This window comes from Struthio camelus, chromosome 3 (genome assembly GCF_040807025.1).
Source record: "Struthio camelus isolate bStrCam1 chromosome 3, bStrCam1.hap1, whole genome shotgun sequence".
NCBI lineage: Eukaryota > Metazoa > Chordata > Aves > Struthioniformes > Struthionidae > Struthio > Struthio camelus.
The window spans coordinates 11,580,699-11,602,107 of NC_090944.1; the positions used below are offsets into that span (position 1 = coordinate 11,580,699).

Genomic DNA, 21,409 nt, shown 5'->3' on the forward strand with positions numbered 1-21,409 from the left:
GGCTGGGGGCTGACCTGCTGGAAAGCAGCTCTGCAGAGAAGGACCTGGGTGTCCTGGTGGACAACAAGTTAAGCATGAGCCAGCAGTGTGCCCTTGTGGCCAAGAAGGCCAATGGTCTCCTGGGGTGCATTAGGCAGAGTGTTGCCAGCAGGTGGAGGGAGGTGATGCTGCCCCTCTCCTCAGCCCTGGGGAGGCCTCACCTGGAGTACTGTGTCCAGTTCTGGGCTCCCCAATACAGGAGTGACATGGAGCTCCCGGAGCGAGTCCAGCGGAGGGCTACAAAGATGATCAGGGGACTGGAGCATCTCTTCTACAAGGAAGGGCTGAGGGAGCTAGAACTGTTCAGCCTGGAGCAGACTGAAGGGGGAATCTCATCAATGTATACAAATATCCGAAGGGAGGGTGTCAAGAGGATGGGGCCAGACTCTTCTCCGTGCTGCCCAGCAACAGGACAAGAGGCAATGGGCACAAACTGAACCACAGGAAGTTCCACCTGAACCTGAGAAAAAATGTCTTCACTGTGAGGGTGACAGAGCATTGGAACAGGTTGCCCAGAGAGGTAGTGGAGTCTCCTTCCCTGGAGATATTCAAAACCCGTCTGGACGTGGTCCTGGGCAATGTGCTCTAGAGGACCCTGCTTGAGCAGGGGGGCTGGACTAGATGATCTCCAGAGGTCCCTGCCAACCTCAACCATTCTGTGTTTCTGTGAAATGTAAGACTTGCTTTCATCTCCCTCCCTGGTCTCCTTTACCTTCTTCCTTTCATTTCTTTGCACTCTAATTTTTCTTTAACTTTGTGCTCAAGAAAAATCTAGGTTAGTGAGCGAAGACTGCATCTTCTACAACACTTGTAAGGCTGCGACCAAAAAGGCTGCTTAAATAATGTCTTTGATCATCTGATACTGCTTGCTAGGCTCAGAGCTGTTGATGGGGATGTGACCATGTGCTGGGGGCTAGTGTTCAGGAGCTGAGAAGCAGCCAGTCAGAGTCAGCATCAGAAACAAAAGCCACACTCTCTGTCTTCGCTACTCATACACATACATACTTTTTGTCTTTGATACTTTCCGTACTTCCAAGGATAGAAGTAGGAGCTTCTTGCTCTCAGCTCCTCAGATAGATGAATCCATTCCTTCTTTCTGCGTAACTTTCTTTTCTTTTTGATTCCTTTTTCAGGAAAGCTAGCTCCGTTTTTTTCATCATTTTCTAGTAACTTCAAAAAAAGTTTACAAATGTGTTTGGTACTCTTTGAGGGTCATAAACTAAGCAGGCTGTACTCAAAACACTGTTTTCTGGACACAGCTTGCTGTGAGTGAATGGGTCAGCTCTGGTGGTTTTCTAAATCAGCATAGAGCATAGTGTTTCTGGTTTATCTGCATTCTTACCAAGTATAATTTGCTTGTATCATGATTAAGGTTCCCCATTTCAGTAAGTAAATAAAGATGGTCTATCTGCTCTCTAAATTACCCCTACAATTTTGGGGGGTTTGCTTTTTCTTTCAGACTTCTGAAATCTGAACTGAGTTCACGTATCCTGGCCCCCTTCAGTCAGTAGGGTTTGCAAAACTGCTTGACTTGCTTTGATAGCTGGCACTGATGAGAATGTTTATCTGATTGTGTGCCACACAAATCCAATCTCAAACTTCCCTTTCTGCTTGTTTTTACTTGCTGGTTGCCTAGCACTTTCTGACTGTTAAGCTACTGTTGCTCAGATTTTCAAACTGACAGGAAACTGAGATAAGGAGCCGCGCAGGACTGGAAACACCTTTTGATGAAAAGGTTTTGCACTCCCCCCAACCCTAGATTTCATTGCAGGACATCAAATCAGGAAGAATTCGCACTGAAATTCTCCTAGACGAGAAAGATAAAAAGTGTTAACTGTTGAGCCTCAAACTGATAGGAGCTGTGCAAAGGTGAAAGAGGGGTCCTACTCTCCTCAGTCTCCTGTTGTGATCATTATTGACTGTAGTCATGAACATTTACTCAGAGAAACAAAGGCACTGGTTAGGTCTCCTCATGGCAAGGTGCATTGGTTTGTACTTATTCTGCACCTTATCACCCGGACATAGCAATGAAAAGAAAGACCTGTTAGCTCATGATGCCAGAAGTCACAAGAGAACTCATAGTAGAAGAAAAAAAAAATCCTCTCACCAAATTAATCCAGGCAGTCACACCATTAAATACCTCTGTTAGAGAATGGGCAAGACCCAAGCAGCTTTCAGAGGCTAGCATGAAGCTGGCATAAGGCCAGCCAGGTAAATGAAAAAGTTGTGTCCTCAGGTGCAGATTTCGTTGAGCTGGTAAATGATCCAAGGCAGACTGACACCTCTGGAAGAGTGCCGGGAGTATCTTTGCAGCCTGTCAGCAGAAAGCTGTCCACATTTTGGTACTCCAGCTGTGTGAACTAATGCTGACTTTCTGCTTGTGACATTTCCCACATAGTAGTTCTCTCTCAGAATTGCTAACTAGTCTCCATTACTCATGTGCCAACCTCAGCTAAATTGCATACCAGTACCAGGCAGTAAAGGGTGTTCCTTACCTTAATTTTAGTGGTTAGAAGTTGAACGGCTTCTAACAAATTGCTTAAAATCATTCAATAGCAAATGGCAGGACAGTGAGAGATTATCTGATGGACAAGCCAGTCAGCTCTATTTTAATATTCCCTGACTGATATTTATCTAACTTCTTGAAAACCTCAGAGGAAAAGTGTTTCTTGCTGTTTTTTGGCAGTCTCTTCCCATGCTTAAGTCTGCTTGGGACTGCCAGCTGAACTGAACTTCAGACCTTGGGAGACCTTAAGGAGGAATAGCCGGAGATGAGGTAGGACATAAGCTAAGTTAGGATCTCTTATATTACTGGACACTTACATGCTGGCAAAGTTAAATCTGTTCTTGTTTGAGGATACTACAGCTGTGGACAGGAGTTCACTGCTGCGGCTGCAGATACTATCATCACTCAAAGTTACCTTGTTAAAGCTTCCTTGACCCACTGTAGGATGGTGTGAAATCTCTGACTGTGCCTTAGGCTTAGGCTGTATAAGCTGCTCTGCCTGATTTTGCCTGTAGTGCATTAGGGAGGGCTCCGTCTCCTTGGCACAGATGTGGGCAATAACCTGCAGCAGTAGAAATTGGGGTGAAAACATCTTCAGTTGGCATAGTTAGATCTAGAGGAGGTGCTTTCCTTGAGAAGACGTTGCCTCTCCACAGGGCTTTGCATCCCGGAGCTCTGTCTTTGGAAAATCAGTATTTTCTATTGCGTTTGCCAGTGATGTTTCACGGATGACTAAGATGGTCACACCTCCCCGGAAAAGCAGCAAACAAAACATCCGCGTCTTCATGAGCCAGCCAGTCATTTGAAACATGGAACATTTTCATCTGAGCACTTTTAATCTAACTGTGCTTTAAATAAAAGCACCTACAGAGGTAGATTTCCACCTACGTGAATCCCATTGCAACCACTGTAGAAATGCTACGTCATTGTGCTCTACATTCGAGAGGTCCCCGAAGCGTTAACTGGTGGCAGCAAATGTATTGGAAGGATGTGAGCATGAAGGAAATTACAATTGCATTTTCTCTGATCAGAAGTTAACTGCTTCAATTATCCACCTGATTCACTTGTACGCTGTTCATCTTGTACTCAGGTAATGAGCCTGTAGCACAGAAAATGTGTTGAACTGGGTTATGTTGAAATTTAGAGACAACGTCAGATCAAAGTGAAGTTTTAACACTGTAAGCACTCTCTATGTTTTGGAAGGGAGGGGGGAAGAGCTTCTTTTCCACCTAAGAAAGATTCAAAGTGTTGTGCTGAAGCTTTCTTTGCAAATTTCTTTCTAATTGGCTAATTATGTGGATAATTGGGTAACTATTCGTTACTTTTTTGCTAGTCTATTTTTACTGTGAATCTGTTGAGTGTACCTCGGTAAATCATTTTGCTTCAGGTATCTTAGTTCATCTGTAAAATGGTGTTAATGATACTTGCCCTTGTGCTTTGAGTTCTATCACAACAGAAGAAGGTATTATCAGGAGAATTTTAGTTGCTGGTATCATGCAAATCTCGTACATGATCAGACGGTAATAGTAGAATTGAGTAATTTCTTGCCTTAGCAGAAGAGGTTTCATTAGAAAGAAAGGAGAATATTGTAGACTTGATTGCTAGTTTTTTTTTTTTATTGCATAAAGATAAATAAACATACATTATTGCTAACTTTTCCATCAGTATAAATAGAATTACACAAATAGATCTTTCAGCTCCCTTTTAAGCTTGATATCGGATGACTGGCTTGGCACATGTGCAGCCCACAGTGATCGTTTTCTTTTCCAGCCGATATGAATGTTGGCAGCCCCTCCGCTCCCGACGGAGGACGAGGATCTCCTGACGGATCGGGACGGAGTTGACGCTATAGTCGAGCTGCCCAGCCAAGTCCACACAACTGGAGTGGCGGCACTGGGCGTCAGCAATCACGTGGGGGAAGCGGTTGGGGTCTTCATCGATTCTGTAAATTGGAATGAAAGGATAGGGAAGTACTTGAAATGGAAGCGCTGTTGCGTCTTGGGAGATGTGGCGGTTTCGATTGCTCTGGGCTCTCAGCTTGAGGACCTATACCCCCCGGAACAGACTGCCCAAGAAAGGACACTAAACCCTGCGCTACCATAGGATTTGAAGTGTAACTTGGACAAGCATGCCAGGACTATTCAGCTGCCTTTGCAAAGGGCCTGGTTCAAATGGCCGCTGACTTTGAAAGACCAGTTAGAAATGATTTGAGCTCTACAGATTGACTAATGGTGCCCAAGACCTTCAGCTCCCTCTCAAAAAGGTGTTCTTAAGGCCCAATTCTGAAGTTATTAAGCCACCAGCGACGTAGTTGGTGCAGTGTTGACCATCTGAGGTCGTTCTGATGATCTCTTAGATAAAGAATGCATTTGAAAATAAAGCTTGCTCCAATAAATAAATAAATAAATTACGTCACAAAGGTAATTTGCTTTGTCTTCTGTAAGTTATTCCAGACCATACTTTTACTCTGTGCTCCTTTCTGTGTTGGATAGCTTTCAAGGGGGATTATGCAGACTGTGGCTATCCTTACATCACCAAGACTTCTCAGCACTATAGTTCTGAAAGTAAAGTAAAGCCTCTGCTTACTCATGACCAGGGAAACCAGCGTATTTCTTAACAATAGAAACAGAGATCATACCTGTAATCCCATGGAGCCAATGACCGGCTGCTGACATCACTAGCCATTTTGGTGTCCTGGTTTATGTTGCTGATACTTATGTCGACTTTCACATTTTGAGGGAATTCTTTCGGGGTCAGGCAACCAGCATCTGCTTGTTTGAAGAGGCTCCCCAGCTTGAGCCCAGGCCGTACTACTTTCCCATAGGCAGGACTGCTGGCTGAGAGCATGGCCAGCAGCGTGAGCAACAGTGGTCTGAACTGAAGACAAAAGACTCATTTAGGACACAATGCAGGTGCAGGTACTGTAACGCAGCATGCCTAACAGTTCTTCTGTGGGGCTGGGAAAGTCGTTCGTACTTGACTAGTTGGTAGTTAAGGGCATATAGTTCTTCTACAGCTACTAATAGATTAAACAAATGTTTTAAAGGTGGATATAGATCCCCATTCCTCATAGTTACCTATTATAATTTAAATGTATCTCTATCAAATTAGAGAAAACACAAAGCAAGTTCTTACCAGAGAAGCACAAACAGTCGGAGACATCCTACTTCTCTCTCTTACTGCGGTGGATAGGCTCTGTCAGCTGAAGGTGTCTGTGCACATTTACTGCTGGACTTTTTATAAGGGTTCTTGTGTTGTGGAGTAGGTGGTTTTTTCCCAATCTTAACTGTGGTTTTTGACCATAACTTAAATTAAAAAGGTCTATGCATATATATTCCATTCACGCAGTAGGGAGACAGGATATGGGTTCACCCTTTCTTAGATCTGTAGATGATGTCATTACATTAACTATTGTCACTCAAGTAGTAGCAAAAATCAATGTTAGAAACCACTGACAAATTGGCACACACGCTGCAGCAAGTGGGTGCAAAGTATGGGAGTTTGAGCTGGGAATGGAGGGATCATCTAATCAAACGTAAGATGACGCACTGCATCTACTTGAGATGATGTAGGTAACAAAAACACTAAAGCCACTGGCACCGCCAGATTGAATCAGTCTGCTCCTCACTCAGTCTAATGTCTTCTCATCCTGAATCGGGCAGATGCGGGACAGCTGGCCCCCATGTGATAGCTCTCCATACTTAGTAAATGCTGTCGCTTGCCTTGATGTCTGAGCACTTAGATTTTCTCAATTTTTTTCTCAAATCTCCTAGTCTGGATTAGGATATTTTTACGAATGTATATATCTCAGCTGTGATATGTAAGTTTTGAACTGAATGCTTGTCATAGTGAGTCCCCAAGTTCGGTCATTCTCCATCAAGGGAAAAAAAAATTCAATTGTTTTTGAGCTTGCCACAATTTTGAGTTCACTTCATGTACTTGTGCTGTAAGACAGGGCTGAGACCCTAAGAAAAGAGGTCTTGGGAAGCCTGATGGACGTAGTCAAACCCTAAATTCCTAAGTGTGGCAGGCTGAAGAGGGATGTGAGAGAAACCTTGTGAAGACTGTAAGATGCAAAATGACTTCTGCCACCCTAGTATTTAAACATGCACTATTTTAATGTATGTGACTGCGCTTGGTATGATGACAATCAGGATCTCTTTCTCCTACTCAGGTGAGTGATTTTTCTTAGTTTTTTACTGGGGTACTATAAGGGGGCTGCAGCCCTGGAGAAGTTGACCTGCTTCAAGGCTGTCCCTCCTTTTGACTTCTGTTGTCTGGGGATTTTACCAGGGGAAACCCTGATACTTTGATGCCGACTTCAGAGAGATTCCCCTCCTCACCTTTACGCCATCCAAAGGAGAGTGTAAATGAGGGTAGAATTTAGTTTGCAGTTTCTGGGATTGCCGTGACCTATATTAGGTTGTTTTAAAAGATGCTGATGTTTCAAAAGTTAAATATATAATTCAGTTTCCCTCTCAGAGTAAGATATACAGGTTAAAGGAAATGGTTCCCTCAGAAGGGGTTTTCTCAAAAGCCTTTTACTGAAATATCCATTCAAAGTGGGTCGGTTAAATTTCTAATTTTAAAAGCAAGAAAGATTTCCAAAGCCTGCAAGGCAGCGGAAGGTCAGGTTCAACCAGTCTGACTCTAAATCCAGGCTCATCTGCTCTAAATGTGTCAGTGGTTTGGGTTACCTCGGTGCTTGAAAGGTGAGCAGTTAAGCATTAGAACATGGCTAATGTAATACAGTGCTGAAACAGTGAAAAAAAAAATTTCCACGGTTGGTTTTTGAACCATGAACACATTCGTCTGCAATTGTCAGAGGAAAGATGAGACTGCCTCAGGAGAAAATGTGCCTCTTGAAATGCTTCGAAAGTGTTTGAACAATACAAATGAAGTTCTCACATTTTTGATTCCAAGGTGTTTCCATGTTCCAAACACTTATTTTCCAATTCTTCCTGGTTTAGAATGAAAATAAAAACTGAACCTGAGTTTTTTTATGAGACTGGAATTTATTCTGTGGGATTTGTTTTATTCTAATAGTTAGCTCTCTTAACTAGCAATTTCATTTCCATATACAAAAAGGACTATATCTTGTGCCTTTCCTATTTTCATATGTGAGGAGATAAACTGTTTTTATAACCTATGTGTGTGATATTGTAGGTAGGTGATACAGGTGACATAGAAATACGAGTTTACTGAGCTGTATGTTCTTTGACCTCTTATTAGGATCAGCTTCAACACAAAACAGCTAGTACCACAGTCAACAGAAACTGCAGTTACTTGGAGATCTGAAAACCAGGATGCTAACAAAAGTCTACTGAAACAAAAAATGAAAGATTATTGAAATCTTTGAAATTGAAATGAAAGATTATTAAGCTACTGAAATCAGAGCTCATCCTTCTCTTGACTCTGGTGAGAGTTTTTCTGAAATTAAGTTACTAAGTCCTTTACACAGGCGAGATCCTTTAGGCACCCAAGTCTGGGTATATTGGCCTTGATGACACTGTCTTCCCTCAAAGTCACAGTGTTGTCGTAGAAAAACTCTACTTGTCATAATTTAGTTTATAGAGAGCCTTTATTTTCACACAGACGCATACACCGGCAGCTGCAGGGGAAGCATGTCCGATAGGCAGATCAGGCAGAGACTCGCCCCATCAGCATGAGTGAGTGACTTGCACGCGTGTCTTTGGTTGGTATAGTTACTATCTAACACTCTCTTGATTGGCTATATGTCCAGGATAGAGAGCAAAGAAAAAGGAATTTTCGTGGAAAAACTTGTAGCCAGTTCTATCCAGTTCAACTCACTGTGACGCCCAGCAGGAGTTAGCCATAAGACAGTGGTTAGGGAAAATGGAGTTAGTTGTCCTACTGTTGATTATCTTTTAATTTCCACCATGTGATTCAGTGGCAGAGCAGAGACCAGAACTCCGGTGTCCTGACTCACCTTGCTGGCAAATCGAGAGAGAAATGTCAATCTCCAAATACTTTAAGCGTTATTTCAGTCACTATCAGTTAAGTGTTTATGCGTCTTTTGAAAAATGAGGAGCCTTTCTATTTACACACTGAAAGATATTTACTCAGTTCTTTCTAGAGAGTACTGCATTTTCTTTCTCTTGAGTACATAGTCTTACAAATACCTATAAGGTAAGGCAAGGTTCTTCGTCTTACACATAAGCATTGTGTGACCCACTGAACATCATGGAGGTAATTTCTCGGAGAAAAATGATTAGGCTAAGTCTGGATATCACAGACATTCAGGACGGGGGGTGGACAAAGCTCTGCACACCCTGATGTAACGCTGAAATTAGCCCTGCTCTGCAGGGATGGTGGGATCAGAGACACCCAGAAGTCCTCTCCAGACTAAATTGGTTAGATCACTGCACCAATCTTCCTCTCCTTGATCTTTGTGCATGAGACAAGTCAGAAAAGATAAAATACTTTTCTCCCTTCATCCAGCCCCCTTTCCTTACCTCCTCACAAATCACAGCAATCATCAGCATCTCCTATTCAGCATGCCTGAATTTTTCAAACACAGATGAATAGATACTGTAACTGTTCATCAGCTGAGGTCCCTATTGGTGGTTGGCACATCTGTTGCATGACTAATATCTAATAAATATTAAGTAATCAGGGAGTTGACATAAAGGAAATAGATCGCTCACTTTGTTTTCTGATTGCTGTTTAGAGGGACGGGGAAAAATAGAGCTTCCAGGTAAGAGAGAGATTTAATGAGTTGCAGGATTTTAAGCTGACTCCGTAATAATTAACAGAAGTTTAATATTTAACAGTAATGTACTGCAGGTGGGTGGAGAAGGGCTTTGTGCTGTGAAGAGAAGGGTGCAAGATATGGCTGCTCTTCTGCTGTGTGACTCGGAGCATCGGTGCTTTAGGGGGGCTATTGCCCCTTTTTCTCTCTCTCTACTTGGAGTGGAGCATGTATTTCCATTGGTATGGGGGAAGAGTAGGGACTCGGCTGTGATTTGGAGGACCTGGCTCCTTTATTTCCCCTTTTCTTGGAAGGGAACGAGTCAGGAATAATCCATGTTATCTCATTCTTTCTAATCCCTGCTCCCAGCAGTTATCTGAGGCTTCTACTTCTGCTGCACCCTGATCAGCATCAGTGTTATTATTTGTGTTACTGTTGTGCCCAAGGTTTCACTGTAAAGCTGAGCAAAGCTAGCGCCTAATGGCTAGTGGACGAGACAATATCTCCTACCAGCACTCCTTCCTTTCAAAGTACTTGTATGTTCAGTGAGTAAAATTAGCATAATATGCTCTCTTCTCTTCTCTTCTCTTCTCTTCTCTTCTCTTCTCTTCTCTTCTCTTCTCTTCTCTTCTCTTCTCTTCTCTTCTCTTCTCTTCTCTTCTCTTCTCTTCTCTTCTCTTCTCTTCTCTTCCCCCCCCCCCCCCCTCCAGTAGCTCTAGCTCTGTGTGGGATGAGGGCTGACTTATCTTATTGTAAAGAATGCCAAAATGGAGGTGAAAGAAGCAACTGGGACCAGGCAGAGGAAAGCAAAGAGGTAGGGCACTTGTTTGTAGCAGTTAAATATTAGCTCAGCTTAGCTCTAACATAAAATTGCACCTTTCCTCACAGAGCAGGGCCCTCAGGCTGAATTAAAGAGAGGGAAAAAATGTTGATTATTCGTCTCTTAGGCTCAGCTGCAAGGGGAAAGGCAGAAACATTGGGGAATGTGCTGCAGGGCAAAATAAACTGAAGAGGAGAGTCTGGAGGACGGATCTGAAGGAGGACACAGCAGGATGCCTTTGAGAGCATTTATCACAAGGTCTCCCAGAGAATTAGGGGCTCTGTAGTGGAAAGTATCAAGGGGAGAGGACCAAAAATCTAGAAAGTGTGCAATGGAACTGAGATATTGATAGAGGCAAGTACGATGGGACCATGTCTTGAACAGTAAGACTAGTGTTGATGTCCAATGAGAGGAACTCATGGCAGGACTCAATGAGAGAGGAGCTTTGGCCAAATTGGAGTTCAGTAAAGAACTGAGGGAGAGCAGTACTTTACTCAAAGCCAAAGTTATCTCAAACAGAGGGGCTGTGCGATAGGAAACTTTTAGCAGCCTGCACAGAGAAGGAAAACAGAAGCTTAAAGACGCTGCACAGGGTGCGTGCGGTTTAAGAGGACTGAGCAGACACGAGGATTTGCTGTGAGGTGTTACTCAAAGATGACACCTCAATCAGAGGAACAGAGATTTCATTTAGGAGGAAAAAAGATTTCGTGAGAGAATTTCAGGAGTCCATCTAACCCAGTGAGCCCTCAAACGCGGCTGACACAAAAAAGCCTTAAGAAAGGTCTGAGAAATGTGAGAGCGGGTTGATGAGAGGAGATCTAAGTTGCAAGTTGATCTTGAGAGACTGTATCTCTGGGGCACAGATGGTTTAATATCTCTCCTTATATATTTTTTTTGTTTGTTTTCAGCAATGTTAATAACTGAATAGTTCTGTTATCAATCAAAAGTCTAATCTCTCTACCAATGCTTTATCTTCTTGGCCCCAAAGACATCCTGTCACAAAATATTTACCCTTTGTGGGTAAATTGGCTCATATGCAAGCTGGTAGAATGTTTTATACAAAAAAAAAAACCACCTCATTTTGAAATTCTCTTCTTGCTGTGTTATCTGTTTACATCCTGTGCCTCACCCGCACTTCAGTCCTTGTGAATCACAGGAAATTTGGAGGAGAAGGGACATGGGGTCCTGCATCAAGCAGCTCATGCCCACAGCACTCTGGGCAGTGGTCTACGCCTTGATGGAGATGCCACACTCTCCCCCCTGCATCCTCAGTGCCCTCACCTTTAAAAAACACTTTCCTAATGTCCATCTCAAATTTCACTTGCTGCAGGTTGAGACATTTATTTCCTGCCCCCAGTGAGGAAAGGGTCAAATTATTTATTTTCTCCTTACAGTAAAACAAAAAAGACTGAATCCTAACGTCTTTTCCCTGGGATGCCACCTCCTTCCCCCTTTCCTTTCAGACTGGGCTTTCAAAACCTCTGAACACTTTTTCTTGCTCTGCTTGGAAAGATCTCCACTTGTTCCACCCCTTCCCTGGACTGTGGTGCTCCTTGTGCTCCTCACAAGGCTTTAGCATCCTGATGCTTCTAGACCCCTTCAGAGGTGGGGAACTGGTACATGCTGCCTCTTCACAATCACTGCAGTGAGGGAACTGCACTGTACCGCTCCCTGAAGACCACAACAAGAAATGGGTCTCAGATCAGGAGATGGAGGATAAATCCAGATTTTCAGGCGGTCTTACTGTCCCAATCTTTGGATAATCCTTCATTTTTGGGCTCATTATATTTATTATTTGAAATGAAACAAATTTTGAAGTTTTCCAGGAGGCCCTTGGTATATTCAATCTTGTCTCAAAAACAGTGGCCACTGCACATTTGTCAGCTTCTTCCATCTTTAGCTGCAGTAGTCCTGATCCTTTTCTAACTTACTCTGCAGTAAATGAGGAGTGGCTGCACTAAGTGCATAGAGTTTATGAAACTGAAAATCTGTGGCCAGCAGGGAGAAAAGCATTTCACAGACTTGTCTGTAGAACATTTGCAAATCAATTTTTTGCAGCATTCATAGGAAAAAGTAAAAACAAACCACCCTAAATTCATGTTTGTGTAATTGTATCAGTTCTATTTATTAAAATTTGCATTAAAAATTGCAAATAGAAGTTTCTCATGTACAGGCATATGTTTGTAGTTTTAAGTGGATTTTCCAGCTCTGGCTTCAACCAGGCAACAAAACGGGGACTGTAACAATGAATAACGTTGTCTATGCATTTGAGCATATTCTTCCAGCTGACACAAAAGAGGAGAGATACTAGATTATGGTATGTTGAAATTTCTCACTTCATGTCCCCAAACGCTTCACAAGTATGACATTTAGTCCTGTACTGAGGTCGGGCTGGAGTGATCTCCAGCAAATAATAAAAAGTTTGCCCCCAGCTATAATGGGATTTACTTTTTTAGGGGGCCAGAGGAGGGTAGGGAAAGCACAATATAAATGAGAATCTAACCCTGAAATCTCAGACCAGATTTGTGGAGGACTGAAGTGGATTAAATAAGAACATTTGTCCAGCAATCTCTGTTCTCACCTGCAAGAGGCACTTTCTACCACGCTGTGGTGTGATGAGGGCAGCCAGTCGATGTGAAATGCTCAGATAAACTGACAACTGTGCAGATATCGTTCTGGCCTTTTCTCCCAGACTCCTTCCAGGTTTCAGACAGCATGGTTATGAGCTGGTGGGTCCCTCTGCTAGAGGAGCGACTGTCCCAGGAGACAACCTGCTCTTTTATGAAACCCTACCGCAGCGACTCCGCGGCCGGTTTGCTCCCATATTGCCAACCGCAGCCTCCTACTGTGCGACAGCTATTTCACACCTGCCTGCGAAGTTTGGGATCTGTCGTCTTCTGTCGCTTGGCAGAGCAGGAAGCAGCCCTTGAGATGCAGAGTGCCACGTGGCTTGAACAAAAGCTGTGCTGAGCCTCTCGTCTCCAGCCTCGCGGTTTCAGCAGCCACACACGTCTGCGGCAGACATGCGGCGTTCTGGGGAAGGGAATCATACTGAATATTCAGTGGTCAACTTTACGTGCTGAAATACCAGCCCTTAAATGGCAGCTGCTTGGCCACAACCTCGTGTTCCACCACCCACTACTTTACACCAAACTAGGTCCCTTCACAAAACTATTTTTATTGTCTTTGCGCTCGCTGTATTCTAAGCACCGGTTGAGCTTCTTAGGGCTACCGGGTAAGTTTGATAACATCAGGTGCAGAAACAATGTCACTTGCACTATGGCCACTTACCGCCGGCTGGATAAAAGCTGAAAAACTCGGTCATTCACCATCTCATATTTTTAGAACTCCAGTTCCATTTTTTTCTTTTTTCTTTTTTTTCCCCCCCCTCAGAAAAATGACTTCAGCCCATGACATTTTGTGGAAGAAAGTGTCATAATTCAAAAGTGCTAGAGAAGTGACTCAGAGTGGTTTTGAGGCAAGTTACAAATATGCAATGGGGCTCCTGCTGTTCTGGCCCTTTCACATAGCCAAGGTCTGAGTTAACTTTTTTCTTCTCTTTTTTTTTCCATAAGAAAAGGAAATTCATCATTCTTCCAGACGTGCAATTTCTGACCACAGTGCGATGCAGTTAACAGAACTATCCCAGGCAGAAATTTCAGAGAATAACCACTGGTAAACATCCCTTCCTCAGAGACATGAAGCTTCTCAGCAGCAGAGTGGGGGACAGCAAACAGGTGACAGACACACAATGTCCTATTTTAACCTGAACAATGCTCCTTAGCATGACAGGGTCCTGTCTGGGCTGATGATGCTGTGACGAAGGCAAAAAGAATAGGTGTCAAGTAGAGCTCTTGAATTGCTTCTCTCTTGAAATGGGCCATCACCCAGCTCTCTGTCCTGGATGAACTAACCGTGCCAAACCCCACCAGGGTTAGAAAAGGGATTGTGGTCCTATACCTATTTCAACCAATGTGTGACCTTGAATGACCATTTATTCCTTCTTCAACAGCTTCTCCATTGATCCTGGAGGCTATAATCCTTTCTCCTTTGCTGATTTGTGGGCCCTCTTCTCTTCATTTTTCTCTGGAAGCAGTAGGCCAGGAGTGACAGCTGACAAGTTGACCCCACAATGGATACAGGGAGAGAAGGATCAGTATCTTCTGCAAAGCAACTTAGTGAGCTGCAAAGGGCTGAGGCTTTTCAGACTGGGGCTTTCTTCAATCCTCTTTAAGTCCAAAGTAGATGTGACTGCAAAAACATATATGATACCAGACCAGAAGAAACGAAGATTCAAAGGATTGCAGGAATGAAGTCTCAGGATTCTTCCAGGAGATAACCGATGGTCATGCCACTGTATCAGGGTGTGAGTGAGGATATTTTTGTAAAGACAACAGTACCCCCAGTTTAGTCTTTCACTTTGGGAGCATAAGACTATATGACCAGCCTTGTTTGTAGAGTCTAGTCCCTTGAAGGCAACCATGCAAGAGAGAGTTCTTTTTCCATAGATAGCCCCAAATCCACTGAGCATCTGTGCTTCATGCTTCCACCTACTTCAGGACATGAACACTTCACAGGATCTCACAATGACAGTAGTACACGTCCCATGAAAGACTCAGCTCTTTGATGCTTGCGACTCTTTTAATCTTTCTGTGACCATACTCTCTCACATCCAGTTAGGAAGCAATTGGCTTAAAGCAACCAGTGTCTACAGTATATCAGCATGAGAAGACATGGACAGAACTTTAATTGACAGTGATTCCTCCAAACCATATCCACGACAGATAGTCACAAACAGCAAACCAGGATGTGAATTATTTGCCTGCAAAAGATTTGATCAGATAGATAACTTATTTGTTTCATCAGCTAAGTTATTTGCAACAGATAATTCAAATAGCTCTGCCAGTGTGGATATTTATTTTTAGCTTCAGCTCATAACCCTCCTACCCTAGGAGTTGTGTGGCCACAGTTCTCACAGATGTTATTTTCATGAACCCTCTGCATTGCTAATGGGCTAGACTAATTTTATGGAACAGGTTAGGAGGCAGCGCAGACACAGAGGTCTTACATGGACCAAACAATGACTGTAAGAATCACAGATTGGTCTTTGCTTCCCTATTGCTCCTCTGAGGAGTAAGAAGTTTGTTTTTTCTCCACCACGGAAGCCTTGAAAATAGTGATTACAGGCAATAGTGGAAATTTTATGGGCAGGGTGCAGCATGGAGTCCTCTCATAGTACTCCATGAACTCCTGGTAGAGTTGCTGCTCCCTTGTGATTCCAGACTACAAACATAAGTATCCTAAACATAAGGGCATTTCTGTGCATTTTCACTCCAGTGTTTCCAACCAAGACTTTTTCCCTCATGTGCCCAAATCCTAGACATTCATACAGGATTCTGTTCTCTGTCTCGAAAACAAAAAAAATTCTGATTTTAAATTGTTTTTTTTCTTAAAGAGAATTGCAAGAACTATTGTCCTTGTTTACACTGGATTGAACTCTCCTTCTTTAGCATACTTAACAACTTAGGAGAAATTAGATTCACGATTTTATGAAATATTTTTGCAATCAACCACTGGAGAATTTTTGATTTGGACTATGGAGAGAAATAGGTAATAAGGACCACAAATTGAACTAAAGAAGCCAAAATATAAAGAAGTTTGAAATGACTAACATCAAACTAGAACCCTGAACCTACTATTTAGTGTCATAAACATGAGAAGCTGCATTTGTGCATTACAGTTATTTGTCATTTGAAAATGATAACAACAGGATTGGTTGTGCATTGACTTGGCCACAGTTCCTTGGCACAGAATTAAAATATCAGTTTTATCCATCTGTTACTACAAGTAGCAAAAAATCATGAAATTGTCCTGTGTGGACTGAAGAGGTTATGTGCATAATTAACAACTATGTGATTAGTTATGATAACAGTCCAGAAACTATCATTTCTGCATCTAACCTTCACACCAGAAGACGTGCACCCTTCTAAAAGTGCTAGTACTTGGAGTTAAGTATCTTTAGATACTCAAAATCTTGAAATACACTCAGGAGCAGAAGGAGCCATTGATTAGAGGGAACAAGCCAAATAGGGTAGGAACAAAGAGCTTTTGGAAGAGAGAAATAAAAAGTTATGAGAGGTTAGAGGTGAATTTTCTAATTGTTCCTCCTATTACCTGTGTAACTCACAATGTGCTTAGCGGTGAGAAGATTGTATAAATATGCAAGAGTTGTGCGTACGACTGTAAGAAAAATCTAGTTTCCCAGAAAAAATAATTAAGGATTGCTAAAAGCTCTTCCAAGATAGTAGCTGAATTTACCCTCAGTTTTCATTTCTCCTATTATTTTAATTAAATAAACTGTAAACGATAAAATACTAAATTGAAGTGTGCCTATACTTTTAGCTGAAGAGAGAAATGCTCTTCCCGGTCTGTGCCAACTTGGAAAATCTGGAGAAAAAAACCCAGCACATCCCTGCAGGGACACATCGCTACTGCCTTCACCTCTGCTGCCTCCCCCAGTACCCAAGGGACTCCCCTGGGCTGGCTCAGGGGATGGGATTTAGCTCTCAGAGCAGCAGCATGAAAGATGCCAGATATCGCAGAGCATATGTGGTGCACAAAAACTGATGACTGATAAGAAACCTGTTCTCGACAAACGGAAGGAGACTAGCAGGCAAAGTACTCAAATGTCTCATCATCCCAATATGAAGTTTGTGTGAAAAGGATTCAAGCAAGGCTTTACCATATAAAGTTTTATCAAGCAAAGTAAAATGTTTATCAGATGGTGAGGTGACAGATGGTTTTTCTGTTTTGTTTTTCTTTTCTTTCTTTTTTTTTGTGAAAGAGAGATTGACAGAGGCTTTCTGCATATACTCAGGTGACCTTCATTCCCTGAGGGGAGAAAAAAAGAGTTTTTAAATTGGATTAGGAAGAAATCTGTTAGATCTCAGCTTAGGTGATGGTCTCATGCCCAGGCAGAACCTGGCCACGGCTGAGGGAAGAGCTGATGAACAGTAGTTGGCTGCTGACCACCTTTTTGCATGATGACATCTCTTGCTTAGTATTTTCTGGGGGCTCCTTTCTCAGCCTCTCTCCCTGCTTTGCCATCACTGGTTCCTGCCCCTGGGCAGTCAACAGGATGAGACACCACCGCTGCGGGGTGAGCCAAGGCTGTTACGGGCCTGACTGCAGTGCTTGGGGCGAGCTGTGAAGTCACATCTAGGACAATCTGGATGTTATGTAGCTCAAACCCCCAAATGAGGGAGACACTGATGATCCATGGGATGGTGACCGTGCGTAGAGACTCCTGCTTTCAGAGCAAATAACAGCAGCAGCTTGCTGCGTCCCAGGTGAGTAACTTGGGCTGAGCACCAGTAAACTTCAGGACTGAAATCATGGGTCCCCTCCAGAGGGGGAACAGAGAAAAGCATGAGAAGAACTTGATGGAAAAGTCCATTGGAGCTGGTTACTTGAGGAAGCCGCGGGGCTAAGGGGGTGGGTGTTGATCTGGAAATGGGAACCGTGAGGATAAAGGCAGCAATGGTGACGCGCTTCCCTTTGGAAGGAGAGCACTCGTTGTGCTCCAGCTCATGTGACCGCCTTGATCACGAAGTCTGGGAGCTTTTGGGTGGCAAGCATCTGACTTTGAAAGACTGAGATGATGATGTGTGTAACATCAAGCTCTCAAAAATCATTGGTTTTGAGTTTTTCCATGTGAATATATATGCTTATATATTTCCTTTTGAAAAATAGCCTTCTGGGTTGAGTGTAACACTTCCTCAAAATTGACAGTTTTGATCATTAGTGCCCATTAAAATTGTAATATATTTTCCTTCCATAAATATCCTGCAGAATATTTTCAAGATAGATTTTCATCATGCTTTTCTTTATTGTGAACAAGGAGTTTGCTTAACTCAGAATTGCTGGAGGTTGTTTCTAAAATGGTTTGGAATTTAAAATATTATTTAAAAAACTATTTAAATTTAAAAAGGAAATTGTGCTTTCTGAAGACCAAAAAAACAAAACAAAACAAAAAAAAAACAACCCTGGAAATTTCTAAGAATTATTTTTCCCTGAGTTTACTCATCCTTTCTCCTGGTTATCTCATAATCGTTGTCTAATATAGTGCAATGGCAGAGTATGACTTTTCACTTAGGTCGGTGGAAAAACAAATCACATTAACAGGGATGAAGCAAGATCAGAGCTGGTGACACTCAAATCACACATATGTGTGAAAATGCAGTTTCTGTAGCCCTCTCTTCTCCTGCTGTGCCAAAGCTAAAGAAGATGTTCTTCCTTTACAGAGCTCAACAGAGATGGGAGTGAGACTGTTGTCCTGCTGTGCTCACTGCATGGCAAAAATAGCCAAACTGGATTTGATTCAATGTTATTTCTTGCTTTCTAAAAAGATTTTTAGGGGTAGCAAAATTGCTCACAAATTCACTGTGAATTTGATTAATAGTTTGACTGGGGGAGGGAGGGAAGAAAGAGGAAGACTTTTTTAAAATTGTACTGATTCTGTTTAACTTCAGATTGACCTAAAATTAAGAAATAACATGCCTTATTTAAAAAAAAAAAACCCAAAAAGCTTTTCTTCTTTTTTTTTATAAAATAATGTAAAATGGAATGAGAGTGTATTTTTTGACCCTTGCTGAAGCAAGGTGTTTTGTACCAGATTATCATAAAATAAAATTCTGAGCTTTGAATATTCAAAAAGACACTTCCTTTTTATATTTGTTTGTATTTGTTATCAGTTTTGACTTACAGAAGTGATAAGAAATGTCTTGGTTGAACCTCTGGGTATATTAACTGCTGAAAAGAAGGAAGCACATAAGTATGGGAAGGATTTCCCTTGACAAAGTGCTCCAGCACAAGAGAGGAGTAGGAAGAGTGAACATCAAATCCAGAAGCTAAATATTCTTTGCTATCTGATTTTGTACATTTTATTCTTCCTTCTACTGTGCAGCAAGTATATATACATATACTTGTATACACATATGCATATGCATACATTATACTTGGTTCCTACTCATATTTATTGACCAGATTTTCTGAGTTATTTAGCAGTAGAGCTGTTGAAATCTCTTTTCTTTTTTAAGCTGTGGGACTATTTCCACTTTTATTCCTACTCTCTTGAGTTTTTAACATGCTTTTTCTCCTTAATTTAAAAAAAAAAAAGTAATAATCCATTTTTTGTTTTAATTTAAATCTCAAAAAAAATCAGAACTGTTTCTTAAATTATTCACTTTCAAAATCCATAATCTTTGAGTGCTAGGAGAATCTCACTAGGTCCATAGTGGAGAGAATTAAAAATGATTAAAGAGAAAACAATCAAACAAAAAACTGAACTATGAAAGACTAGACTGGAAAACAAAGTGGCATCCACCAAAAAAACCAAAGGAAAGAAAAGAGCAGTGTTTGAAGGGAGAAGGGTAGCACTGGCTGGCGATGCTATATTTTCTGTGATACTATGTATTTCAGAGGTGGTTACTAGGCCAATTTTTGGATGCTTAGGAAACCTGTAAGTGGATACTTTAGTTTAGGCAGGTATTTAAATGGGACTTAAATACAAATCTCTTTGTAAAGCAGAATCTGATTTAAGCATGTGTTGCATGCAGTTCAAGTTGCACCAGAGAGACCGCAGGCAAGACCTGCTTGATTGATTTTTCCAGCCTTGCTTTCTGCAGTAAGTTATTGCTCTAGATACAGGTTTCGGATTTTGCTTGTCAGTAAAATTAACATGAGAAAGGGTCCAGAGCACAGCCTGGGAGGTGCTGAGGTCTGCTGGAGGTGGGAAGGTGATGCCTAAGCACCCCTTTTCTAGCTGCAGCTGGATGTGGAGGAGGGGCTGAGGGAAAGGGTGCAAGCCTTAGATTTGGTGGGGCAAACACAGCAGCTCCCTGCAGGGCTGCAGATGCCCCTGGGCTCCAGCACCCTGGGTATTGTGCTGCTTTGTGTATAGCCACTTTCCAAGGGATGTCCCCTTTCCCCAAGGGTGTTCCCTGTCCCCAAGGCCATCCCCTTGCCCAGCATGCGTGTTCTGCGGCTTGGGGCATTGCAGATCAAACCATCTCCTTGGCAATCCCCCAGTGGCAGCTCCAGGGGTCCATCCTCACCTCCCACTCTCTCCCCTGCAGCATCTTCATAACCAGCTTGGTGTGCTGGAGCATCCTCTGCTTCTTCTGGCTCCTCGTCAGCTTCTGGGTGGAGTGGGTTACCGCCAGCTACAGGAACTTCAGCTATGAGAATCCTTTCAAGCAGCATATTCAAGACTGGGCCATGCCCATGTAAACGGCTCTGCGGATCCTCCATGTCCATCCCCAGCTGGGCTCACCACATGCCATCCCCTGCTTGTGCTCTGCTTGGAGCAGCAGTGAGGCCACAGTGCAAAGGAGTCTGGCTAGAAGGCACCATGCCCACCTACAAGCCTAGCCAGGGGACCTTTCTGCAGCCTGTTCCTGCAGTACCAGCTTCAACCCCCACAGCACGTCTTGGGACTTTGTGAGCCTGAACGGGAGGGATGTGCTAGGATGCACCAAGCCATACCCTGAATTAGCACAGGGCTAGGGATGGAGTTGGGGGAATGATTTTGAACCTAAAGGCAGCCTAGCCATGCTGCCGAGGTCAAAAGAAATTCCTTAAGGAATTTCACTTAATTTAATATACAGTCAGTTTAAAAAAAAAAAACAAAAAAACTTGTAATTACTGTTTCCAGGACACAGAAACAAAGAAGACAACCAGGACAGAGAAACAAAGAAGACAAACAATTAAATAAATTTAGGGAAACACCTCTCCTCTCCTTTCCCCAGGCACAGCTTCAGCACAACACTTCTCCTCTGCCCTTCCTAGTCTCAACTACCCTTGTCTTGGCTGTATGTTACACTCCATCCATTCCAAACATATTAGTGAGGTGATGGATGGCACAGGAGATTAGGGTCAGTGCCTTATGTTTTCTCTGCCACTCTTTTCCTTCAGTGCTCCTTGCTTCTTACTACTCCTCCACTGCACTGTGGGTCCTCCATGGACCACAATCTTGGGACATCCTGCTCATGGGCAGTGAGATGACGAAGGAGGCCATGCTGGAGCTGAAGGCCACCTTGGAGAACAACCCAAAGATTGTGGGTCCCTACTTCATGGAGTTGCACTTTGCTGGGGCAGATGTGGTCTGGCTGAGTTCCTGCTTATGGTAGGACAGCAGCAACATGAACATCACCATGTACAGGAGATCCATGGGACTGAATGGCTGGGGGCTACCAAAACCTGGTCCCAGTCCTCTGCTCTTCCTCTCCAGGCCACTGTGTTCAGACACCAGGAACTGTACCCAGAGATCCTG

At 42.9% G+C, this 21,409-nt stretch overlaps 1 protein-coding gene across 1 annotated transcript; it reads right to left on the reverse strand.

The window, feature by feature from the left end:
* Positions 1–4,249: 4,249 nt before the first annotated feature.
* LOC104145384 (interleukin-17F) lies at positions 4,250–5,741 on the reverse strand. Its single transcript, XM_009676881.2, has 3 exons — positions 5,681–5,741; positions 5,184–5,422; positions 4,250–4,487 (listed from the first exon to the last, which is right to left on the reverse strand). Exons 1-3 carry the CDS (start codon positions 5,705–5,707, stop codon positions 4,250–4,252), a joined length of 504 nt encoding a protein of 167 aa, XP_009675176.1. The 5' UTR covers positions 5,708–5,741.
* Positions 5,742–21,409: the final 15,668 nt, after the last annotated feature.